General features: G+C 54.5%; 3 protein-coding genes across 3 annotated transcripts; all 3 read left to right on the top strand.

Annotated features, from left to right (window-relative positions):
• The first annotated feature begins 10,675 nt into the window (after positions 1 to 10,675).
• LOC134432674 (uncharacterized) lies at positions 10,676 to 12,910 on the top strand. The gene is made up of 3 exons (XM_063181567.1): positions 10,676 to 10,836; positions 11,190 to 12,197; positions 12,464 to 12,910. Exons 1-3 carry the CDS (start codon positions 10,705 to 10,707, stop codon positions 12,908 to 12,910), a joined length of 1,587 nt encoding a protein of 528 aa, XP_063037637.1. The 5' UTR covers positions 10,676 to 10,704.
• A 120-nt stretch (positions 12,911 to 13,030) lies between these two features.
• On the top strand, positions 13,031 to 15,838 carry LOC134432673 (uncharacterized). The gene is made up of 4 exons (XM_063181565.1): positions 13,031 to 13,474; positions 13,874 to 14,842; positions 15,280 to 15,714; positions 15,830 to 15,838. Exons 1-4 carry the CDS (start codon positions 13,031 to 13,033, stop codon positions 15,836 to 15,838), a joined length of 1,857 nt encoding a protein of 618 aa, XP_063037635.1.
• On the top strand, positions 15,796 to 20,453 carry LOC134432702 (uncharacterized). The gene is made up of 4 exons (XM_063181592.1): positions 15,796 to 16,287; positions 16,492 to 17,478; positions 17,887 to 18,918; positions 19,157 to 20,453. Exons 1-4 carry the CDS (start codon positions 15,844 to 15,846, stop codon positions 20,042 to 20,044), a joined length of 3,351 nt encoding a protein of 1,116 aa, XP_063037662.1. The 5' UTR covers positions 15,796 to 15,843; the 3' UTR covers positions 20,045 to 20,453.
• Positions 20,454 to 22,021: the final 1,568 nt, after the last annotated feature.

The raw sequence follows: 22,021 nt of genomic DNA, 5'->3' as shown, positions 1-22,021 counted from the left end.
GGAGGCCAGCACCCGCCTTGCCAAGGATCACCTGCTGGGGACACTTGAGGACATTGACAACATCCTCTTGAGTCCCTGTGGTGGCTGTGGTGTGCCTGGTGGTCCTGGCAGCCGCACGGTGGCTGAGCGGTGCCAAAAAGCCATCAAGGACATCCCAAGGCTGCTGCAGGAAAGTTTCACATAGGGGCAGTGACATCATCGGAGAAATCGCTGCTGTCACCTGTGCCCTCCCCTTGCAATATTTGAGATAAACCTGGGGAATTTTCAATGATATTGTCCCAAATCCTGCTGGGAATGACATCCCTGGGGACACTCTGGGACAGTCAGGGACACTCAGGGGCTCACTCAGGGATACTCAGGGGCACTCAGGGAAAATCTGGGGACACTCAGAGATCCTCAGGGACACTCTGATGACACTCAGGGACAGGGGACAGGGGTGAATGAGTCCCCTCAAGAGCTTCCAGGTTTGCACTGTGCTTGCAGCAGAGCCGAGTCGTAAATGACAATTTAATAATTGCCTTTTGCACTTTTGTATTGCCTTTTGCACATTGTATTGATCACCAGCAATTTGATATGGTATTTGATACTGATATTGATTATCGGTGAGACCTTGTAGCTGATGGTTGGTGCAATATAATCTATTACTTCATGTGTGCACCATACAGCCTAATAATAAATAAATACATAAATAAATAAATAAATAAATAACTGCCTTCTATATGAATCACACCAGGCCTGTGTCAGACACATCACTTGACCACTCTCACTGCCATATTTTCTGATTAGAGTGATTGTTGGGGGGAGGCAATATTAAGTGAAATTTGCCCACGGGACAGTATCAGTTTAGTTCCCCATGTCATTTCAAAATTGATTACATCAAGAAAACACATGGCAGTACCCAAAAGAAGGGAAGGAGGGCGGAAGATAAAATCAACCATAACAGGGGAAGAGTGTTGATCAAAAAAAGGGAAAATGTATCCTGTAGAAGTAGGAGAAACTCCATGTAAAAGATATCTGGCACCAAATGACACAGACACACCAGGTGGATCCCAGAAACTCCCCATTCATATTGGCCAATAGAAAAACCTGAAAGTCGATGTGTATACAGTGAAAGAGAAAATTGTTTGAATGCTGAGGAGATTATATCAACCCCTTCTGGGCAATAGAAAACCGATCAAAATATTGGAAACATATAACAAATCAAGATTCTAATTTCTGGGATTGTTTTCCCTTAAAAAGAAAGTGAGTTTTTTCAGAGTTTGGTGGTTAAACTATTAAGTGTTGAGATTGGAATATCGGCATTTGGTGTGGCTGCTGAGGATATGGACACGCTTCTGAGAGCACAGGGGGTTAAAAGCAGAGAACTCTCAGGGGAAGCTCTTTCAGTTCTGCTCTGTGAGAGAAGTCAGAGCTCTCCTGCTCAGCTGCGGGCTGAGAGGGGCAGGGGAAGCCGTGCGGCCGCGTGAGGGAGGTGAGAGCTTGTGACAGAGAGGGGAAGTGAAGGCTTTGGCAAGAGAGAAGGGGAGAAGAACGCTGAGAAGCAGCGGGCAGCTCTTCCCCTGTCCCAGGAGAGAGACACAGAGCTTGTACTTGTGTCTGTGTTTGTGCTCCTGTGAAATTTGGCGCAATTCCATGTCTAGTCCGGATGGTGACCAGCATTGCCCACAGCACCATCATGCTGCAAGGGAACGTGGAAGGGAAAAATGGTGAAAAAGTCATGTTAATGAAAGAGCAGAGTGATCAGAATGCCAGAGATTTGCTTGAACAGTACGGGAAACTAAGAAAAGTAGACGTTGAATTTTAAAAAGTTGATGCAGGCTGGAAGCCTGATCAAATAGTTAGAGGGGGAAATTGTGAAAAATAGGTTAGAAAGGGTTGTATATTGTTGATAGATAGTTAAGCATGTACTGTTAGCACACGAAATTCAGGATTCCTGGGGCACACGGATTTCAGGATTCCCAGGGCACACGGAGTTCAGGATTCCCAGAGCACACGGAGTTCAGGATTCCCAGAGCACACAAAGTTCAGGATTCCCAAAGCACACAAGCAGACAGTGATCTGTCCCTGAGGGCTGAGCTCCAGCGGTGCCCGTGAATTCTCTCTGCAGGGACAGCCTGGCCGCCCTCCTCCAATGCCAAAGAGCGACAGAGAGGGGCTGCCCCCAACCCCTGCCCCCCATTCTCCCGCTAGCTCTGTGCCCCCTCCCAGAGAAACTCCCAAAACCCAGAGGAGTTCCCTCTACCCGCCTTCTCAAGCACTCAGCCATCAGCGCCTCTCAGCAACTCCATGGGAAAAAATGCACAAGAAACAAAGAAAGAACAGAAAAACCCAACCCCCAACAAGGGCTGGTGGCGGCTGCGGTTTTTGGGGGTTCCAGCGACACCCGGGGCGGGGTCAGTGCTCAGCAGTGAGGGGGCCCCCAAACCACAGCCCGGTGTGAGAAACAAAGCTCACTCTTTGAAAACTGTAAAAGCTTAATAAGGGCTATAAAAGGATTTTGACACTTGGCCCAAGAACTCACCCCTAACTTAACCCATTGTTCTCCAGATCCAGTTCCTCTGCTGGGCTACAAACACATTCCTGATTTTACTAAATCCAAAGCACTTAATGTTCTTTCCTTGGACTCTTTTGCAGTTTAGAAAGCAGTGGTTTTACTGCATCCTGTACTGCAGCAGCTACATGGGCTGCTTCTTGTCTCTCTGTAGTTTTATGCTGTGGTACTGTAATACCATGAAGAAATAGGAGACATCAAGTGTTATCATCTCTCGGTTTTCCTGACTTCTCCCTAATCTGTTCTTTACCCTTGTAGTACTCAAAGGATAAATAATAATTTCCTGTCACTGATCCCAAAATATCCAGTTCCTGTGGTTCCTGACTTGTATATTTAAACCTTGAGCAATCATAAATGCCTGAGCTCCTACAGGATTTCTAGGGACATTTTATTTTTCACACCAATTTTCTGAGATCACTCCATCTTGATTAGTACACCAATTTGACCAGGCCTTACTTAAGTTGCCATAAATTTCAGCTCTGGTCCAATTTCCAAATTCTTCCATTGAGTCTAAGGGAATTCCAATCAAACAGGTGTGAAATGGATCCAAAGGTGTAGCTGGTGATAAGCAGAAAGGTTCTTGCCCTGTTCTGTTATCCCATGTAACCCACGTGTTAGCTCACTGCTCTATATTGTATACTCCCTGCGTTTCCCTAATTACTGCACTGAGCAACATTGTCAATATTTGCCAGACTGCTGCCATTGTTGTTACTGTGTTTGATCACTCCTGCACTTTGCCCAAATTACTTTAGCCCGTCCCCACTCAAAATCTCTAAAGTGATGTATTTGTGGTATTGCTATTCCTACTACACAGTCAGTAGCTGTTATCTTGCTCTCTAGTACAATTTGGTTTACTAGAGCAATTAAAGCAAGGTTAAACTGCACCCACAGTAGCAATCTTTGCTCATATACTTCTATCAAAGATACATCCTGGAGAAAACTCTGATATCCTCTTGAGTTATGCCCTAAAAATTAACTAATGCTACTCTTGGGGTAATAGTGTTTAGTATGTGAAAGCAGTTATTGCATATTAGGTTAATAGGCCTAAATTTTTTGCTTTTTCCCTCAAAACACTGCTAAATTATGTTCTTGATGAACTTGTTGCCAAGTTTTTAAGTTACACTTTATAAAATGAACCTTAAGCCACGGCTTACATGCACAACCATGCAGAAAACAAGGATTTTCTATCTGATTTACAACTTGTGATGAAAGTGAAGGTAAAAGAAGTCTGTGTATATCTAACCCGTGTGTATTAAGCCTATGTGGAGCTGCCAGCACTCCCTCAGCATACTCCAGCAAACTTGGTAGATATTCCCACTGTTGTTCAGCTGTCAGGTGTTGAAGAATTGGATTCAGGGCTGTCTGGAATCGGTGCCTTCGCCGATTCTCCGCCTCTGGGCACAACATGGGTTGGCGATGATGGTTTCAGATAGGGCTTCACCCACTTGGCTGGAATCCAACAAATGCCTTTATCTGTAAGTAAACGCACATAAACTCTTCCTCTTAATCTGACTGTAGCTGGTCCTTCCCACACCTCTGTTTCTGGATTTTTGAATATGACCTGATTGCCGTCAGGCAATTCCTCCCTTGGGTTATGTGTGAGGGCATGATGCACAAGAATAGGTGGATCTTCCCTAGCTCCTGTTGTTCTAATGTAATTAAGCACAAAAATGGCTTTAGCTGTTTTTTCCTCATGATAACCCTGTAGTTCCCCCTTTTTGTTTTTGCAGCATGCCCTTGAATGGTCTGATGGGCACGCTCAAAAATTGCCTGACCAGTAGGATTGTGAGGAATACCAGTGTCACATCGAGTACCCCATAAATTACAGAAACGGTTGAATGTGAAGGGACAGTAAGCAGGACCATTGTCAGACTTAATTGCTAAGGGGATACCTAATATGGCAAAGCTATTGTACAAATGTTTCTCTACATGACGTGCTGTCTCACCTGTTAAGGGAGTAGCCCATATAACACAAGAATAGGTATCAATGCAATCATGTACAAACATTTTCTGACCAAAATCTGCTACAGGGGTTACATCCATTTGCCATAATTGCAAGGGTTGAGCACTCCTAGGGTTAACACCAGTGCCCAAACCAATGCCATCTTGTTGAAAGTCAGGACAGGATCACACAATACCCGAAGCCTCAGTAAGGGAAATATCAAATTGTTTAATTAACATTTTTGCAGGTTGATGAAGAAATGCATGGGAAGTTTTTGCTTGCTGAAATTTATCAGAGTTTGGCATTGGCCAGACAGCGGCTACCAACCGATCAGCTTGAGTGTTACCTTCAGACAGACCAGGGAGAGCTTGATGTCTACGAACATGAGCGATAAAGTATTCTTGCCATCGTTGGTTTAGGTTTTTAAGCAGTCGGCTTTAAAGGGAATACAAATGTTCATGATTCACCTCCTGAAGTACTGCTGTTTCTAGGTGTTTAACAGAGCCAACTACATAAAGAGAATCAGAAACAATGTTAATGGCCTCATTATTCCAATTTTCAAAAGCCCAAATCACAGATTTCAATTCTAATGTCTGCAACGTATCTTTTACCTCTCCAAAAATGACATGCTTTTTCTACACTTTGTCTTGCTGCCAAGTGCAGGCAGCCCTTTTTGACCTTTTCCCTGCGTCTGTAAATACTGTCTGCCCAGACACTGGACAGTCAGATCTCCAGGGTCTGTCCTCGAGATGCTGATGCTCCAATAAAGATGATAACACCCGGTGCTGTGGATAAGTATTGTGAACTTTACCGTCATATCCAGCCAAAGCTATCTGCAAAGAAACAGAATCCTAATTCCCCATTCAAGACAACAGTTGGCCAATGGTACCACAATTGCACATGGTTCATGTCCCCAGATTTCCAATATTCTCCCTCTGCCCTTCATAATCAAATGAGCAAAAAGTTCCAGTCGAGTGGGAATAGTTCTAGATTGTTTTACAGGTAAAAATCCCATTCCAAAATAACTAAAGGATTACCCCGAATTTTAACCCACTGACAAATTAAGGCGAAAGGATGCTTGGCATAATTGTCACCCTCCTTGCTCTGATTGATGATCACCAATTGAAATGGAAAATTCTCGATCAGAGGTTGTGCATGTGACATAGCAACCTTTGTGGCAATGTCATCCAAGGCCTGCTGTTGTTTTTTATCCAGGGTCCAACATTCATCTACCTGAGTTGAAGTACCTAATAACTGTATTAGTGGTTCAAGTTTTTTATTACTTACCCCACAAATAGTTCTAATCCACTGAATATCCCCCACTCACTTCTGGACATCATGTACAGTTTTAACCTCAGTGGTAATGGTGAGTTTCTGTGGTTTCACTACAGACTGATCAATCTGCCTCAATCTGAGGTATTTCCAAGGAGCAGAGGATAGCACCTTATCAGGAGCAATTTTCAAACTTCTTTCTCCTAGCAAAACTGGCATGGTTTTTAGAACAGTTACAGAGTCTAATTGTTTTCCAGCCACTAATATATCATCCATGTAGTGATAGACTATATACTCAGGGAATTGCTGCCAAACAGGTTCTAATGCCCAAGTGACATAAATTTGGCACATTATAGGGGAGTTTTTAATGTTTTGGGGCAAACAAACTCATTCATACTTTTTGTAGGGTTCTGCCTTATTGACAAATGGAACAGAAAAGGCAAAATGACTCGTGTCATGTGGATGCTCTCTTTTGCAGTTTAGAAAGCAGTGGTTTTACCACATCCTGTACTGCAGCAGCTGCATGGGCTGCTTTTTGTCTCTCTGTAGTTGTAGCCATAAGTTCCAGCTTTTCTGTAACATCAGCTCCCTTCTTTAATGTTCCCAAAATCTGCCAAGTTTTTTCATTAGCATTGTAAAAAATAAATGTATTAAACAATTTTACCTTTCTGTCTGAATCCAAATCAGGATGAGCATAGGTAGCTTCATGCAATCTGTCTACAAATTTATCAAAGTCCTCATTCCATCCTTGGTGGGTCTGTGTACAAGACTTGGTGCGTAACACATCTGGAAGTGCAAGGAGAGCATTATGTGCTGGTTGTTGGCTCATCTGCAAGACTTGATCAATGCTCCTGGCCTGGGAAGTGGCAGCAGCCCAGGGCTCTTTGCCAAGGAACTGTTGTGCTGTTAAACCATGCAGAGGATCACCCTGCACTCCAGGTCTTGCTGCTTCCTGAGCACACTTTTCCTCCCAGCTTTTATGGAACATCACCTGCTGATGGGGTGGCATTATAAGTATTTCTAGGGTATACACATAAGCTGGAATTAATGTGTTAGATGTAAAAATATAGTGCAGAAATGACTGTGCAAGTTGGGATTTTAAACCAAATTTTGAAATTGCAGCTCCTAACCCTTCTAAAATCCTTCAGTCGAAAGGTTCCCAAGCTCTACTTGCAACATTAGTCACTACAAGAAAAGCCTCTACATCATTTGAGACCAAAGTCCCTTCTACAACAGCTTCTGCAATAACTCCCTTCCACTTTCATTTCTGTGCTACTTCTCTTTTAGGGTCAAATTCCAACTCTAATTCCACATTTTTTACAGCAAGAGAAGGAGGAGTTCATTTAACCAGCTCAAATGCTGGCTCAGAGACAAACTGGGAGGGTGGTAACCACTTTTTTGGTTGTCTGTCTGAACCCACTATCATTGGCAAGTCCATTTTCTCAAAAGAGTAGTCTCTTTTGGGGACAACTGAATCATTTTGTTGAATTACGAATTTTTGCAAATTGTTCACTAATGATTTTAAATCCTCTTTGATAGAAGCATTATTTATAATAACACCTCCTTTTCACTTCCAGCATGTTTAGTTTCTAGGTTACTGTTATCTACAATTTTTCACTCCAAGTACAACTGACCTTTGTCTGACGGCCCAACTCCCCGAAGAGGCAGCAGCTTCCTCTTTCTCGCTCTGAGCTGGAGGAGCAGTCGGGGCAATGCTCGATTCTGAGCTGAGGGGCTGTGGGCTGTGTGAGGGAATATCTAAGGTGGTAGAAAACAGCTGCTGAAGTGAAGTTGCTGGAAATGCCTGAGGCTGTTCTGACGCAGAGGCAAGGACTGCAGCAGCTGCAGCAGCAGCTTTCCTCTCTGCCTTTGAGGCTCGCAACACCTCAATGATGATTTTCCACAAAGTAGAATATTTAGACGCCTCTTTTGCCTCACTCCCGCCAGATGCCATGCAGTCCCACAACATCCACCCCACAGCTTCTCATGCTGAAATCTCAAAAGCAACCTGTGCTCCTGCTATGAGATTATGGTCCCAAGCCCAGTGCAATAGTCCCTTCAAATTGGAGGCATCATACTTTTGTTCTCTCTTAGAGAGGATGTGTTGGAGGAGTTTCTGAACACCTTCCCTTTCATGCTCAGACTCCATCTCCTCCCCGGCTGCTCACCTTGATCAGGGTGAGATTCAAGTTGTCTACGATTGGAGCTCCAGTAACCTTTCCCTCTCCCCGGGGCACTGAGGATTCTTTCCACTGGCTGCTCCGCTCCTCGAGGGCTGGCTCCCATCCTCTGCACAGCAGCCAAATTGCCGACCTCGAGTCCCTTTAGTGCTACAACATTGGGCCTGCCCGCGTTCTCCACCAGAAATGCAGGGTGTGGAGGTTCAGGGACATCGCACCATGGCCAATATTATCCAGTGAAGCCAAATTTATTATCCCTAAAAAGACTATATTTATAATAAATCTCTACTGTCCATGTGTCTCTATCTAATACATGATTGGTTGATCCTAGCTTTTCACGCATCTAAATTAGAATGCTGATTGGATCACCTAATTTTTAACATGTCTTGCTGTGGTCGTCTGGCCCACCCATGGCTCACTTGTTTCTTACTTTCCCAAGCTCGCTGACAAACCTGCTGAGTCCTGGTGACTCTTCTTTTTGTATCGCTTTCAAGGATATACCGACCCCATTTCTGAACATGTCCATTATTCATTGTTTGTGATTGTGTCCATTGCCCATCAGTGCCAGCAGGCTGGATTGTGCATGGGCTGAATGTGGCCATTGTCCTGCAAGAACTCCTCAACCTGCAAAAAACCCTCAACATGTATCAATGAAAATTCCCAGAAAATTCCCCAGATTTGTCTCAAATCCCATGTGGGGAGGGGAGAGGGCACAGGTGACAGCAGCGATGTACCCGATGATGTCATCGCTCTCAATGACGTCACAGTGGTGACATCACTCTCCCCGTAGCAGCCTCAGGATGTCCTCAATGGCTTTTTGGCACCGTTGGGCCACTGTCTGGTCATCGGAGCCATCAGAGCCACCAAAGCCACCCAGGCCATTGGAGCCACCAGAGCCACAAGAGCTCCCAGGGGGCTTTGTGAGGAGCATGCAGATGTCCCCAAATGTCCCCAGCAGGTGACGCATGACCAGGCAGTCGATGGCCTCCCACAGCCATTTGGCCTCATCTACCTTGGTCACCAAGGCCCTGGGGACATCAGGGGACGCCTCATTTGTCCCCTTCAGGATGGCCTCGATGGCCTCGAGCCAGCGGTGCATCTCAAAGATGAAATGCTTGGCTCTTTCACACACAACCACCAAGTGCTCCTGCAGCCCCAGGGCCGCTTCTGAGTGCTGTTCCCTCCTGGTGGCTGCCTCCTCCTCCTCACTGGCTGCCTCCTCCTCCTCAGTGGCCGCTGCCACCCGGGCATTGGGCACGACCCCTGCCAAGGCCACCTCTTTCCTGTCCAGGGCAACTGGTGGCTGCTGGGCCGTGGCCACCAGGTTGTCCCCAGCTGTCTCCCTGTGGGTGGCCTCATCCTGCAGGTCCCCAGCCTGGGTGGTGGCCTCAGTGGCCTGCAGCTCCCAGTGGCATTGGTGGTGGCCTCAGTGGTGGCCTCAGTGGTGACCTTGTCCTCACAAGCCTCGCAGAGCTCAGAGGCCCCCCAGGCTCTGGGCCAGCACGGCCACCGACTCCTGCCAGGCCCAGGCTGAGGATCTCACCTTGGCCCAGGTGACCTCCAGGGTGGACCCAAGGGTGTCCAGGGCCTGGCCGAGGGAGGGGACATCGCGGTGGCCCAGGGAGGTGACACCACGGTGGTTCAGGGCCTTATGGAGGCTCCAGGCAAAGCTCCTCAGGGACTCTGGGGACACTCTGGGGACACACGCTGCTGCTCGTCCCTCTGTGGCCCGGTCACAGTAGCTGCCACCTTGCCCAGGGTGACCACCATGGCCACCAGAGCCCAGAGCACCTGAGAAGGTGACAGCTGGGTAGAGGACAGGGGAGGTGTCAGGGACCTGGTGGCACTTATGGCCTCCTCCGGTGGCCCCTGCTCCCTCCCAGTGTCCCCTTTGTCCCCTCCCTGGAGGGCTCTGCTGACCCCTCTGTCCCTTTGTCACCCCCTCATCCCCTCTGCCACCTCCTTCCACCCTCCTGCTGTCCCCTCTGCCACCCTCAGTCCCCTCCGCTCCTCTGTCACCTTCCCCCTTCCTGCCACACCCTCCTCTCCCCTCTGTCACCCCCATGTTCCCCCACGCCAGTATTGTCACACCCTGAGGGGCTCCGTGGCCACTGGCGACATTCCGGGGACACTCTGGGGTACTCCAGGTGACAAACACACCCGGGTGACAGTTGGGGACACACAGGAATGTGGCACGGCCGGATGGAGGGAGCAGAAAGAGGTGACCTCACTGTCCCTGTGCCTCCCCTCACCTGTGGGGCCAGGGCAGGGTCCCCAATGTCCCTCCAATGTCCCCAATGGGACCCTGATGTCCCCTGAGTGTCCCCACATGGCCGAGGTGTTGCCCCAATGACCAACACAAGGCCCAAGTGTCCCCCTGATGTCCAGCTGGGGACACCAGGGACTCCCCAGTGTTCTGTTGGGGACTTTGGGATACCCCTGTGTCCTTTCCTTGGGGTCACCAGGGCCACCCTGACATCCCCTGTCCCATTTTGGGTCACCACGATGTCCCTAATGTCCCCACAGTGTCCCCAACAGGACCCTGGTGTGGCTCCAGTGTCCCCAACAGGACATCAGGGGACACTTGAGCCTTGTTGGGGACCCTGAGAGGACATCGGGGTCCCAATGGGGACATTGGGGGGAACACTGGGGTCCTTGCCCTGGCCCCACGGTGGGGGAAGGGCATTTTACGTCACCTCTTCCTGTTTCCCCTATGCAGCTGCGCCCCATTCCTACATGTCCCCAACCTTCATACGGGCATGTTTGTCACCCGGAGTGCCCCCGGAGTGTCCTCGGAGTATCCTCAGAATGTCCCTGGAGTGTCCCCGGAGTGTCCCCAAGGCACTCCCAGTGTTCCTGGAATGTCCCCAGCTGCCATGGAGCCCCTCGAGGTGCGACAATTCTGGAGTGGAGGGCGGGGTGACAGGACAGAGGGGACATAGGGGTGGGGGGAGTGATAAAAGGCAGTGGGGGATGGAGGGGACACGGGGGTGGCAGGAGGGACAGGGGGTCACAAAGCAGACAGGAGGGCACAGGAGGAAGTGGGGAGGTGACAGAGAGGTGGGGGGGGGACAACAGGAGGTGGCAGAGAGGGGCAGAGGTGTCGGGGAAGTGAAAAAGGGACAGAGGGGACAGCAGAGCCCACCAGGGAGGGGACAAAGGGGCCCCCAGGAGGGAACAGGGGCAGTCTCAGGAGGCTGTAAGTGCAACCAGGTCCCTGACAACTCCCCTGTCCCCTCCCCAGCTGTCCCCAGCCCTGCTGCAGCCACAGGACAGCGCTGTGGCCATCCTGGGCGAGCTGCTGGCCACCCTGCCCAGGGAGAATGAGATGCTGCTCGGGGGGTCTGCAGTGAGCCTGCACCGGGACCTGGAGGAATTCACCAGGGAACTCCGGGCCACCCTGTACCGCACTGATGACACCTGGCGGCTCTGGAATGTCACCAATGATGATATTAACCCTCTTACCTCCCTGAGCCAGGCCCTGGCCACCTATGACAGCAACCCAGGGACTCCCCAGAAGTGTGTGATATGGCCGTTCCTCAGATGGCAGATGTCACTGGGAGGAATTGAGAAAAGCTGGGCCAAGCTGGCCAAGAAAGCAACCAAGCTCCACAAGACCTGCAGGGAGGTGGTCACTGAGGTGGCCTCTGAGGAGGCCACTGCCACCACCCGGGCAAGAGAGCTGCAGGACGAGGCTGCCCGTTATGCGACACCTCAGGAAAATATGGTGGAGCCAGGTCAGGCCCTGGGCGGGGAGGAGGGGGCCGAGATGGTGGCCAGGCATGAAGCCCAGGTGAGGAGAGATGCCAAGGTGGCTGCCAGCGAGGCAACAAGGGCCACCATGGTGAGACAGCGGGTGGAGGTGGCCCTGGGGCTGCTGGAGCATTTGGTGGCCGCGTGTGATGAAGCCACCGCATTCCCTCGGGAGTTGTCCCACCTGCCCAGGGACATGGAGGACACCCTGGAGGGGAGAAAGAAGGAGTTCTCCTATGTCCCCGAGGCCTTGGTGGCCAAGGCTGCCCTGGCCAAGCGGCTGTGGGAGGCCAGCGCCCGCCAGGCCATGCGTCACCTGGTGAGGACATTTCCAGACGCCATCAAGTTCTTGTTCACTGGTGGTCCCACCAGCCCCAGTGCCTGTGGGGTGGCCAAGCGGTGCCAAAGAGCCATCGAGGACATCCCAAGGCTCCTTCAAACTCCGGAGTGTCCCCAGAGTGTCCCCAGGGAGTCCCCAGTGAGCATGGAACTCCAAGAGGTGTGACTTGGCCTGGGGTGTGGGGAGAGGGGGAGGGAGAGAGGGAACACTGGGGAGGGAGGTGACACGGGGCCTGCTGGGGGTGACAGAGGGGACAGCATTGGGGGCAGAGAGTGGGAAGGACTATAAGGGGAGGGGGTGGCAGAAGGAACAAGAGACTGAGAAATGAATGGAAGGGACAAAAGGAACCCCTCGGACACCAAGGGCCAACCCAGGAGGCTGTAATTGCCACCAGGTCCCTGACACCTCCCCTGTCACCTCCCCAGCTGTCCCCGGCCCTACTGCAGCCACAGGTCACCGTGGTGGCCACCCTGGGTGAGCTGCTGGACACCGTGCCCAGGCGAGACAAGGAGATGATGCTGCTTGGGTCTGCAGGGAGACTGTACCAGGACCTGGAGGACTTCACCAGGGACCTCCGGGTCACCCTGTACTGCATTGAGGGCACCTGGTGGCACCGCAATGTCATCTCCGATGGTGATAACCCTGTAACCTACCTGAGCCAGGCCCTGGCTGCCTACAAGAGCACCCCAGGGACCCCCCGGAACCGTGTGACAATGGCAGCCAGCAAGTGGCACAGGTCAGCGTATGCGCTCGTGAACAGGTGGGCCAAGCTGGCCGAGAAAGCCACCAAGCTCCATGACACCTGCAGAGATTTGGCTGCCAAGGCGGCCACCAAGGCAGCCACAGCTACCGCCCGGGCCAGGGAGCTGTAGGACGAGGCTGCCCGTTATGGGATAGCTCAGGAAAACATGGTGGAGCTGGGTCAGGCCCTGGGCAGGGAGGAGGGGGCCGAGGTGGTGGCCTGGCGTGAAGCCCAGAAGAGGATAGAGGCCATGGTGGCTGCCAGAGAGGCAACAAGGGCCACCATGGTGAGACAGCGGCTGGAGGCGGCCCTGGGGCTGCTGGAGCGCTTGGTGGCCGCGTGTGACGAAGCCTCCGTGTTGCCCCGGGAGCTGCAGTGGCGGCTCAAGTACACTGAGGCCACCCTGAAGGGTACAAATGAGGCATCCCTCGATGTCCCCGAGGACTTGTTGGCCCAGGTTCCCATGACCGAGCGGCTGTGGGAGGCCAACATCCACCTGGCCAAGAGTCACCTACTGGGGACACTTCAAGACATCATCAACTTCTATTTCACTGGTCGTCCCACCAGCCCCAGTGCCTGTGAGGTGGCCAAGCAGTGCCAAAGAGCCATGGAGGTCATCCCAAGGCTCCTTCAACACCCAGAGCATCCCCAGAGTGTCCCCAAGGTGTTCCCAGTGAGTATGGATCTCCAAAAGGTGAGACAGGGGGATGCGGGGAGAGGGGGACAGAGGAGATACCATGGGGGAGCGGGTGATAGGTGATGGGGAATGGCAGGAGGGGCCGGGGGTCACAAAGAGGACAGGAGGGAGTAGCCAGAAGAGGGAGGTGACTGAGAGGGGGAGGGGAAAGGGGGGAAGGGGGCAGTGGGGAATGGAGGGAATAAGGTGGGGAGGGGACATTGGTGCTGGCAGAAAGGACAGCAGTGGGAACAGGGGGCTCAAGGGGCTATGACGGGAGGGGCAGTGGGGGGCAGAGGGAACAAGAGGCTGACAAAGGGATGGAGGTGACAAAGGGGACCCCTCAGGGGCCAGGGGCCACCCCAAGAGGCCACAAGTGCCACCAGGTCCCTGACACCTCCCCTGTCCCCTCTCCAGCTGTCCCCAGGCCTGCTGCAGCCACAGATCACTGTGGTGGCCACCCTGGGTGAGCTGCTGGACACCCTGCCCAGGAGGGATGAGATGCTGCTGCCCGTGTCCGCAGGGCGCCTGTACTGGGACCTGGCGGACTTCACCAGGGACCTCCGGGTCACCCTGTACTGCGTTGATGACACCTGGTGGCGCCGCAATGTCACCTCCAATAATAAGGATCCCGACACCCCCCTAAGCCAGGCCCTGGCAGCCTGGGAGAGCACCCCAGGTATCACCTGGAATGATGTGACAATGGTGGCCAGTGAGTGGCAGGGGATGGTGTCTGTGCTTGTGGACAGGTGGAGCCAGCTGGCAAGTGCAGCCACCAAGCTCCACAACACTTGCAGAGACGTGGCCGCTGAGGCGGCCGACAGGGTGGGCACAGCCAGGGAATGGCAGGACAGGACTGCCATTTTTGCACCAGCTCAGGAAAACATGGGAGAGCTGGGTCAGGCTCTGGGCAAGGAGAAGGAGGCTGAGGAGGAAGACACCTATAAAGCCCAGAAGAGGAGAGAGGCCATGGTGGCTGCCAGCGAGGCAACAAGGGCCACCATGGTAAGACGGCGGGTGGAGGCGGCCCTGGGGCTGCTGGAGCGCTTGGTGGCCGGGTGTGACAAAGCCACCGCGTTCCCCCGGGAGCTGCAGCACAGGGTTTGGAAAATCAAGACCACCCTGAAGGGGACAAATGAGGCATCCTCCAATGTCCTCGAGGACTTAATGTCCAAGGTGGCTGTGGCCCAGCGGCTGTGGGAGGCCAACGCCCACCTTGCCAAGGATCACCTGCTGGGGGCAGTTCCAGACACCATCAAGTTCTTGTTCAATGGTGGTTCCAACAGTGCCTGTGAGGTGGCCGAGCGGTGCCAAAGAGCCATCGAGGATATCCCAAGGCTCCTTCGACCCCTGGAGCATTCCCAGAGTGTCCCCAAGGTGTCCCCAGTGAGCATGGAGCCCAAGAGGTTCAACGGGGGAGGGGGGACAGGACCTGGGGGAGGAGAGGGGGGACTGAGGGGACACTGAGGGGAAGGGGCAATTATTGGGGAGGGAGGGATACACGGGGATGGTGGGAGGGGACAAGAGGGAGTGGCAGGAAGGGGGGAGGTGACAGATGAGTGGAGGGAAAAGGGGTAAGGGAGCAGAGGGGGATGGGGCGTGCATGGTGGGGAGGGGACATGGGGGGCTGATGGGTGTGGCAGAGGAGGCAGCGTGGGGTGGCAGGGGGTGGGAGGGGCTATGGGGAGGGGCAAGGGGTGGCAGAGGGATTAAGAGGCTGACAAAGAGATGGAGGGGACAAAAGGGATCCCTTGGTGGGGGGGGCACCACAGCAGGCCCTAAGTGCCACCAGGTCCCTGACACCTCCCCTGTCCCCTCCCCAGCTGTCCCCGGCCCTGCTGCAGCCACAGGTCACCGTGGTGGCCATCCTGGGCGAGCTGCTGGCCACCCTTCCCAGGCGGGACGAGGAGAAGATGCTGCTGCTGATGCCCCCAGGGTGCTTGCACAGGGACCTAAATGAATTTACCCATCAGCTCTGGGGAACCATGGAGTGCACTAAGGGTGTCTGGTACCACTGCAATGTCACCTGCAGTTATGGTGACCCTGTCACCTCCCTGAGCCAGGCCCTGGCAGCGTACGAGAGCACGCCATGGACCACCTGGTTCAATGTGAGAATGGCGGCCAGTGAGTGGCACGAGTCAGTGTCTCTGCTTGTGGACAGTTGGGCCGAGCTGGCCAGGAAGGCCACCAAGCTCTGCAATGCCTACAGGGAGGTGGCCACTGAGGCAGCCTCTGAGGAGGCGACCGCCACGGCCCGAGTGAGAAAGCTGCAGGAGAAGGCTGCCCGTTATGGGACAGCTCAGAAAAACATGGGGGAGCTGGGTCAAGGCCAGGGCAGGGAGGAGAGGGCTGAGGTGGTGGCCTGGGATGAAGCCCAGGTGAGGAGCATGGCCATCATGGCCGCCACCCAGGCAACAAGAGCCACCAGGAGGAGACAGCGGGTGGAGGCGGCCCTGGGGCTGCTGGAGCGCTTGGTGGCCGCGTGTGACGAAGCCACCGCGTTCCCCCGGGAGCTGCAGCACAGGGTTGGGGACATCAAGGCTGCCCTGAAGGGGACAAATGAGGCATCCCCCAATGTCCCTGAGGACTTGGTGGCCAAGGTGGCCGAGGTCGAGCGGCTGTGGGAGGCCAATGCCCACCTGGTCAAAGGTCACCTGGAGGGGGCAGTTGGAGACATCTTCAAGTTCTATTTCGATGGTAGTCGCGATAGCACCACTGGGGTGGCTGAGCGGTGCCAGAGAGCCATCAAGGACATCCCAAGGCTCCTTCGACCCCGAAAGTGTCCCCAAGGTTTCCCCAAGGTGTCCCCAGTGAGCAAGGAGCTGCAAGAGGTGCGACAGGGTGGGGAAAGGGGTTGTGGGAGAGGGGTTGAGAGGGGGATGGGAGGGACACAAAGGGTGGAGGGGGGTGGCAGAGGGAACAAGAGGCTGACAGAAGGATGGAGGGAATAAAGGAGACCCTTTGGGGGCTGGAGGCCACCCCAGGAGGCCGCAAGTTCTACCAGATCTCTGACACCTCCCCTGTCCTCTCCCCAGCTGTCTCTGGTCCTGCTGCAGCCACAGGTCACCGTGGTGGCCACCCTGGGGGAGCTGCTGGCCACCCTGCCCAGGGTGGACGAGGAGATGCTGGTGTTCATGTCTCCCGGTTGCCCGCACTGGGTTCTGGAGGAATTCACCAATGAGCTCTGGGCCACTATGAACTGCATTGATGACACCTGCAGGCGCCACAATGTCACCTCCAATGATGATGACCCTGTCACCTCCCTGAGCCAGGTCCTGGCCACCTACAAGAGCACCCCATGGACAACCCGGAAGCGTGTGACAATGGCAGCTAGTGAGTGGCAGGGGTCGGTGGACGCGCTCGTGAAAAGCTGGGCCCAGGTTGCCAGGAAGGCCACCAAGCTCTACAACACCTGCAAGAAGGTGGCCACTGAAGCGGCCAAAAGAGCGGCCACCACCACCACCTGGGCCAGGGAGCTGCAGGACAAGGCTGCCCGTTATGGGACAGCTCAGGAAAACAAGGGAGAGCTGGGTCAGGCCCTGGGCAGGGAGGAGGGGGCCAAGGTGAGGAGAGATGCCGTGGTGGCTGCCAGCGAGGCAGCAAGGGCCACCATGGTGAGACAGCTGATGGAGGCAGCCCTGAGGCCTCTGGAGCGCTTGGTGGCCGCGTGTGAGGAAGCCACCGCGTTCCCCCAGGAGCTGCAGCGCCTGCTCAGGGACATCGAGACCACCCTGAAGGGGACAAAGGAGGTGTCCTCCAAAGTCCCTGAGGATTTGGTGGCCAAGGTGGCCGAGGCCGAGCGGCTGTGGGAGGCCAACGCCTGCCTGGCCAAGTATCACCTACTGGGTACACTTCAAGACATCATTGGCTTCTATTTCACCTGTGGGACCACCAGCCCCACTGCCTGTGGGGTGGCTGAGCGGTGCCAAAGAGCCACTGAGGACATCCCAAGGCTCCTTCAACCTCCAGAGAGTATCCAAAACATTACCAAGGTGTCCCCAGTGAGCATGGAGCTCCAAGAGGTGTGACGGGGGTGGGGGAGAGGGGGACAGAGGGAACACTGGGGTGGAAGGGGTGGCAATGGGGGAATAGGGGGGACACAGGAAGGATTGCAGGAGGGGACAGGGGGTCACAAAGGGGACAGGAGGGAGTGGCAGGAAGGGGGGAGGTGACAGAGGGGTGGAGGGGAAAGGGGGGATGAGGGGACACGTTGGGGGAGAGGGCAGATGGGGGCTGGGGGAGTGGCAGAGTGGACAGCAATGGGAGCACTGGGTGGAACGGGCTATGAGGGGATGGACAGGGGGTGACAGAGGGAACAAGAGGCTGACAAAGGGACGGAGGGGACAAAAGGGACACCTCAGTGGATGTGGAACACCCAGCAGGCTGTAAGTGCCACCAGGTCCCTGACACGTCCTCTGTCCCCTCCCCAGTTGTCCCCGGCACTGCTGCAGCCACAGGTCACCGTGGTGGCCATCCTGGGTGAGCTGCTGGCCACCCTGCCCAGGCAGGATGAGGAGATGCTGCCCGTGTCCACAGTGAGACTGTACTGGGACCTGGTGGACTTCACTGAGAACCTCCGCGTCACCCTGTACTGCACAGATGACACTTGGTGGCACCGCAATGTCACTGACAATGATGATGACCCTGCCACCTACAATGATGGTGACCCTCTCACCTCCCTCAGCCAGGCCTTGGCTGCCTACGAGAGCACCCCATGGACCGCCTGGGACCGTGTGACAATGGTGGCCAGCAAGTGGCAGGGGTCGGTGTCCGTGCTTGTGGAGAGGTGGGTCCAACTGGCCAGGAGGGCCACCAAGATCACCAACACCTGCAAGGAGGTGGCCACTGAGGTGGCCGACATGGTGGCCACTGCCTCTGCCCAGGCCAGGGAGCTGCAGGACATGGCTCCCTGTGATGGGACAGCTCAGGAAAACATGGTGGAGCTGGGTCAGGCCCTGGGCAGGGAGGAGGGGGCCGAAGTGGTGGCCGGGCATGGAGCCCAGGTGAGGGAACAGGCCATGGTGGCTGCCAGTGAGGCAACAAGGGCCACCATGGTGAGACAGCGGCTGGAGGCGGCCCTGTGGCTGCTGGAGCGCTTGGTGGCCACATGTGACAAAGCCACCGCCTTCCCCCGAGAGCTGCAGCGCCTGCTCAGGGACATCGAGTCTGCCATGAAGGGGACAAATTGGGTGTCCCCTGATGTGCCTGGGGGCTTGGTGGCCAAGGTGGCCGAGGTCGAGTGGCTGTGGGAGGTGAACGCCCGCCTGGCTAAGGGTCACCTGGTGGGGGCAGTTCCAGATGCCATCAAGTTCTTGTTCACTGGTTGTCCAAGCAACCCCAGTGCCTGTGGGGTGGCCAAGCGGTGCCAAAGAGCCACCGAGGACATCCCAAGGCTCCTTCAACCCCTGGAGTTTCCCCAGAGCATTCCTGAGATGTCCCCAGTGACCATGGAGCTCCAAGAGGTGCGATGGGGGTGTGGGGGGAGAGAGTGGGACAGAGGGGACACTGTCGGAGGAGGGGTCACAGGGGATGGGAGGGACAGGGTGAGAGGGGACAGGGGGGCTGGTGGTTGTTGGCAGCCCGGACAAGTGGCTGACAAAGGGACGGAGGGGCAAAGGGCTCCCCTCCGGGGCAGAGGGGCCAACCCAGGAGGCCACAAGTGCCACCAGGTCCCTGATACCTCCCCTGTCCCCTCCCCAGGTGTCGCCTCTGCAGCTGCAGGTGATGGTGGACGTGGTGGCCACCCTGGGCAAGGTGGTGGAAACCATGACTGGGCCACACGGGGCCACGTGCCTGTACCATTCCCAAGACTCCCTGCATGAAAACATGCAGAACTTCACCCGGAGGCTCCGTAAGATCCTGAACCAGCATGGTGTCACCTCCCATGGTCACCCTGTGGTCCCCTCCTTGGGCCGAGCCCTGGCCACCCTCAGGGCTACACTGGGGGCCACTTGGGCCAATGTGAGAGCCACGGCCAAGGCCTGGCGGGAGATGGTGGCCAAGCTTGTGGACAGCTGGGACCAGTTGGCCAGAGAGGCCACCAAGCTCCGAGATGACTGCAGGAAGGTGATTACAGCTCGGCAGCTGATGGTGGCCCTGATCAGGGAGGAGGTGACTTGGGAAATGGCCCCGCACGATGCCCCGGTGGCTGCAGCCACCAATGAGGCCATGGGAGAAGCTGTGGTGGCCACCAGGTGGGAAATGGTGGCCACCAGGTGGGGACCTTGGGCAGTGGTGGCCTTGGAGACACTGCAGCGCTTGGTGGCTGCATGTGACAGAGTCACCTTGTTCTACTGGAACTTGGAGTGGCAGCTCAGGGACATCGAGGCCATCCTGAAGGGGACAAACGAGGCGTCCCCTGAAGTCCCCCAGACCAAGCTGGATGAAGTGGCAGAGTCTGAGCGGCTGTGGCGTGCCAGCACCCGCCTGGCCAAGGATCACCTGCTGGGGATACTTGAGCTCATTGACAACATCCTCTTGAGTCCCTCTGGTGGCCAAGGTGTCTCCAGTGGCCCCAGTAGCTGCACAGTGGCCGAGCAGTGTCAAAAGGCCATCAAGGACATCCCAAGTCTGCTGCGGGGACAGTGATGCCACTGCTGTGAGTTCATCAGGGTAGTGATGTCACTGGAGAGACTTGTGGACACTTGAGTGCCATCAGCTCCTTGTGTCACCAAGAGCCCCTCCAGTGCCACCAGTTCCTCAAGTGCCACCAGCTCCTTGTGTCACCAAGAGCACCTCCAGTGCCAGCAACTCTCAAGTGCCACCAGCTCTTCATGTCACCAAGAGCCCCTCAAGTGTCACCAGCTCCTCGAGTGCCAGCAGCTCTTCGTGTCACCAAGAGCCCTCAAGTGCCAGCAGCTCCTCAACTGCCAGCAGCTACTCGTGTCAGCAAGAGCCCCGCAAGTGCCATCTGCCTGGGGCAGAACTGGTGCCTCTGGGCTGCTGGTAGTGCCATGTCCCTGGTGCTACCTCTGCAGTGTCCCCATGTCCCTGCAGAGGGAACACGAGGGGTGGCAGAGGGGACGGGGGGTGGCAGGAGAGAACAGGGGGTCACAAAGAGACAGAGGGGACAGCAGAGCCCTCCAGGGCAAGTGCCACCAGGTCCCTGACACCTCTCCTGTCCTCCTCCCAGGTGTCCCCTCCACAGCTGCAGGCTCTGGTGGCCATGGTGGCCACCCTGGGTGAGGTGGTGTCCACCCAGTCAGGGCCACACAGGGGCAAGTTCCGACACAAGCCCCCAAACTCCCTGCATGAGGACCTGGAGAACTTCACCCAGAGCCTCCGTAGGACCCTGAATCACAGCAGTGTCACCTCCCTGGGCCACCGTGGTGTCCCCTGTCTGGGCTGGACCCTGACCACCCTCAGGGCCACCCCTGGGCCCACCTGAGCCGATGTGAGAGCCGTGGGCAGCGCCTGGCGGGAGTTGGTGGCTGCACGCGAGGAGTGATGGAAACAGCTGGTCGAGGAGGTCACCAAGCTCTGTGATGCCTGCGAGGACGCGGCCCTCGCCTGGGCCAGGGACCAGCAGGACAAGGCCACCAGCAGGGGTCTTAAATGACTATTTAATAATTGGCTTCTGCAATTCTGCATTGGTTTCTGCAATTCTGCATTGACTGCTGCAATTCTGCATTGGCTGCTGCAATCCTGCATTGACTTTTACCAAAAAACACTTTCAGAAGAATTTTGCTCTGGTACTGGATTATTGATTTTTGATAATTCCTTGTAGCTGCCTGCTGGTACAATATAATAGATCAGTTTATCTGTGTAGGCAATTTAATGCTGGAGTAATAAATAGATATTATATCATGAGCCTTAAAATATTAAAAATAGACAAATATTAAATAGACAAACAATAAATATTAAAATAGGGACTATGCAATGTTAAAATGATTTTGTGTAACTGACTCAGGTGTAAAACAATTCCCTTGTTTCTCACACCCAGGCCCAGCCTCTCCAGGTGATGATAACAGTGACACAAACCTGAGAAGAATTCATTAATTGATCAGTAGGTGTGAAACAACAGGATGGAACCAGGAGAAGAAATCAAATATATTGACCTAATCTACAGAATGTCCTGCAGACAAGACAGAGGTTCAAACCACACAAGAGTTCCTGGAACATCCAAACCTCCCGGGAATGTTTGAATAATGTCTGAACTCAGGAATGTGTTTGTAGCCCTGCAGTGGAACCAGATCTGGAGAACGATGGGTTAAGTTAAGGAGGAGTTTTTGGCCAAGTGCCACAATCCTTTTATAGCCCTTATTAAACTTTTACAGTTTTCGAAGAGTGAGCTTTGTTTTGCACACCCGGCTGTGGTTTGGGGGCCCTCCCGTTGCTGAGCACTGACCCCGCCCCGGGTGTCGCTGGAACCCCCAAAAACCGCAGCTACCACCAGCCCTTGTTGGGGGTTGGGTTTTCTCTGTTCTTTCCTTGTTACTTGTGGAATTTTTTTCCCACGGAGTTGCTGAGAGGCGCTGATGGCTGAGTTCTTGAGAAGGCGGGGAGGGGGAACTCCTCTGGTTTTTGGGAGTTTCTCTGGGAGGGGGGCACAGAGCTAGTGGGAGA

This window comes from Melospiza melodia (assembly GCF_035770615.1).
Source record: "Melospiza melodia melodia isolate bMelMel2 chromosome 7 unlocalized genomic scaffold, bMelMel2.pri SUPER_7_unloc_1, whole genome shotgun sequence".
Lineage (NCBI taxonomy): Eukaryota > Metazoa > Chordata > Aves > Passeriformes > Passerellidae > Melospiza > Melospiza melodia.
This window is presented reverse-complemented; position numbering and strand designations above follow the sequence as displayed.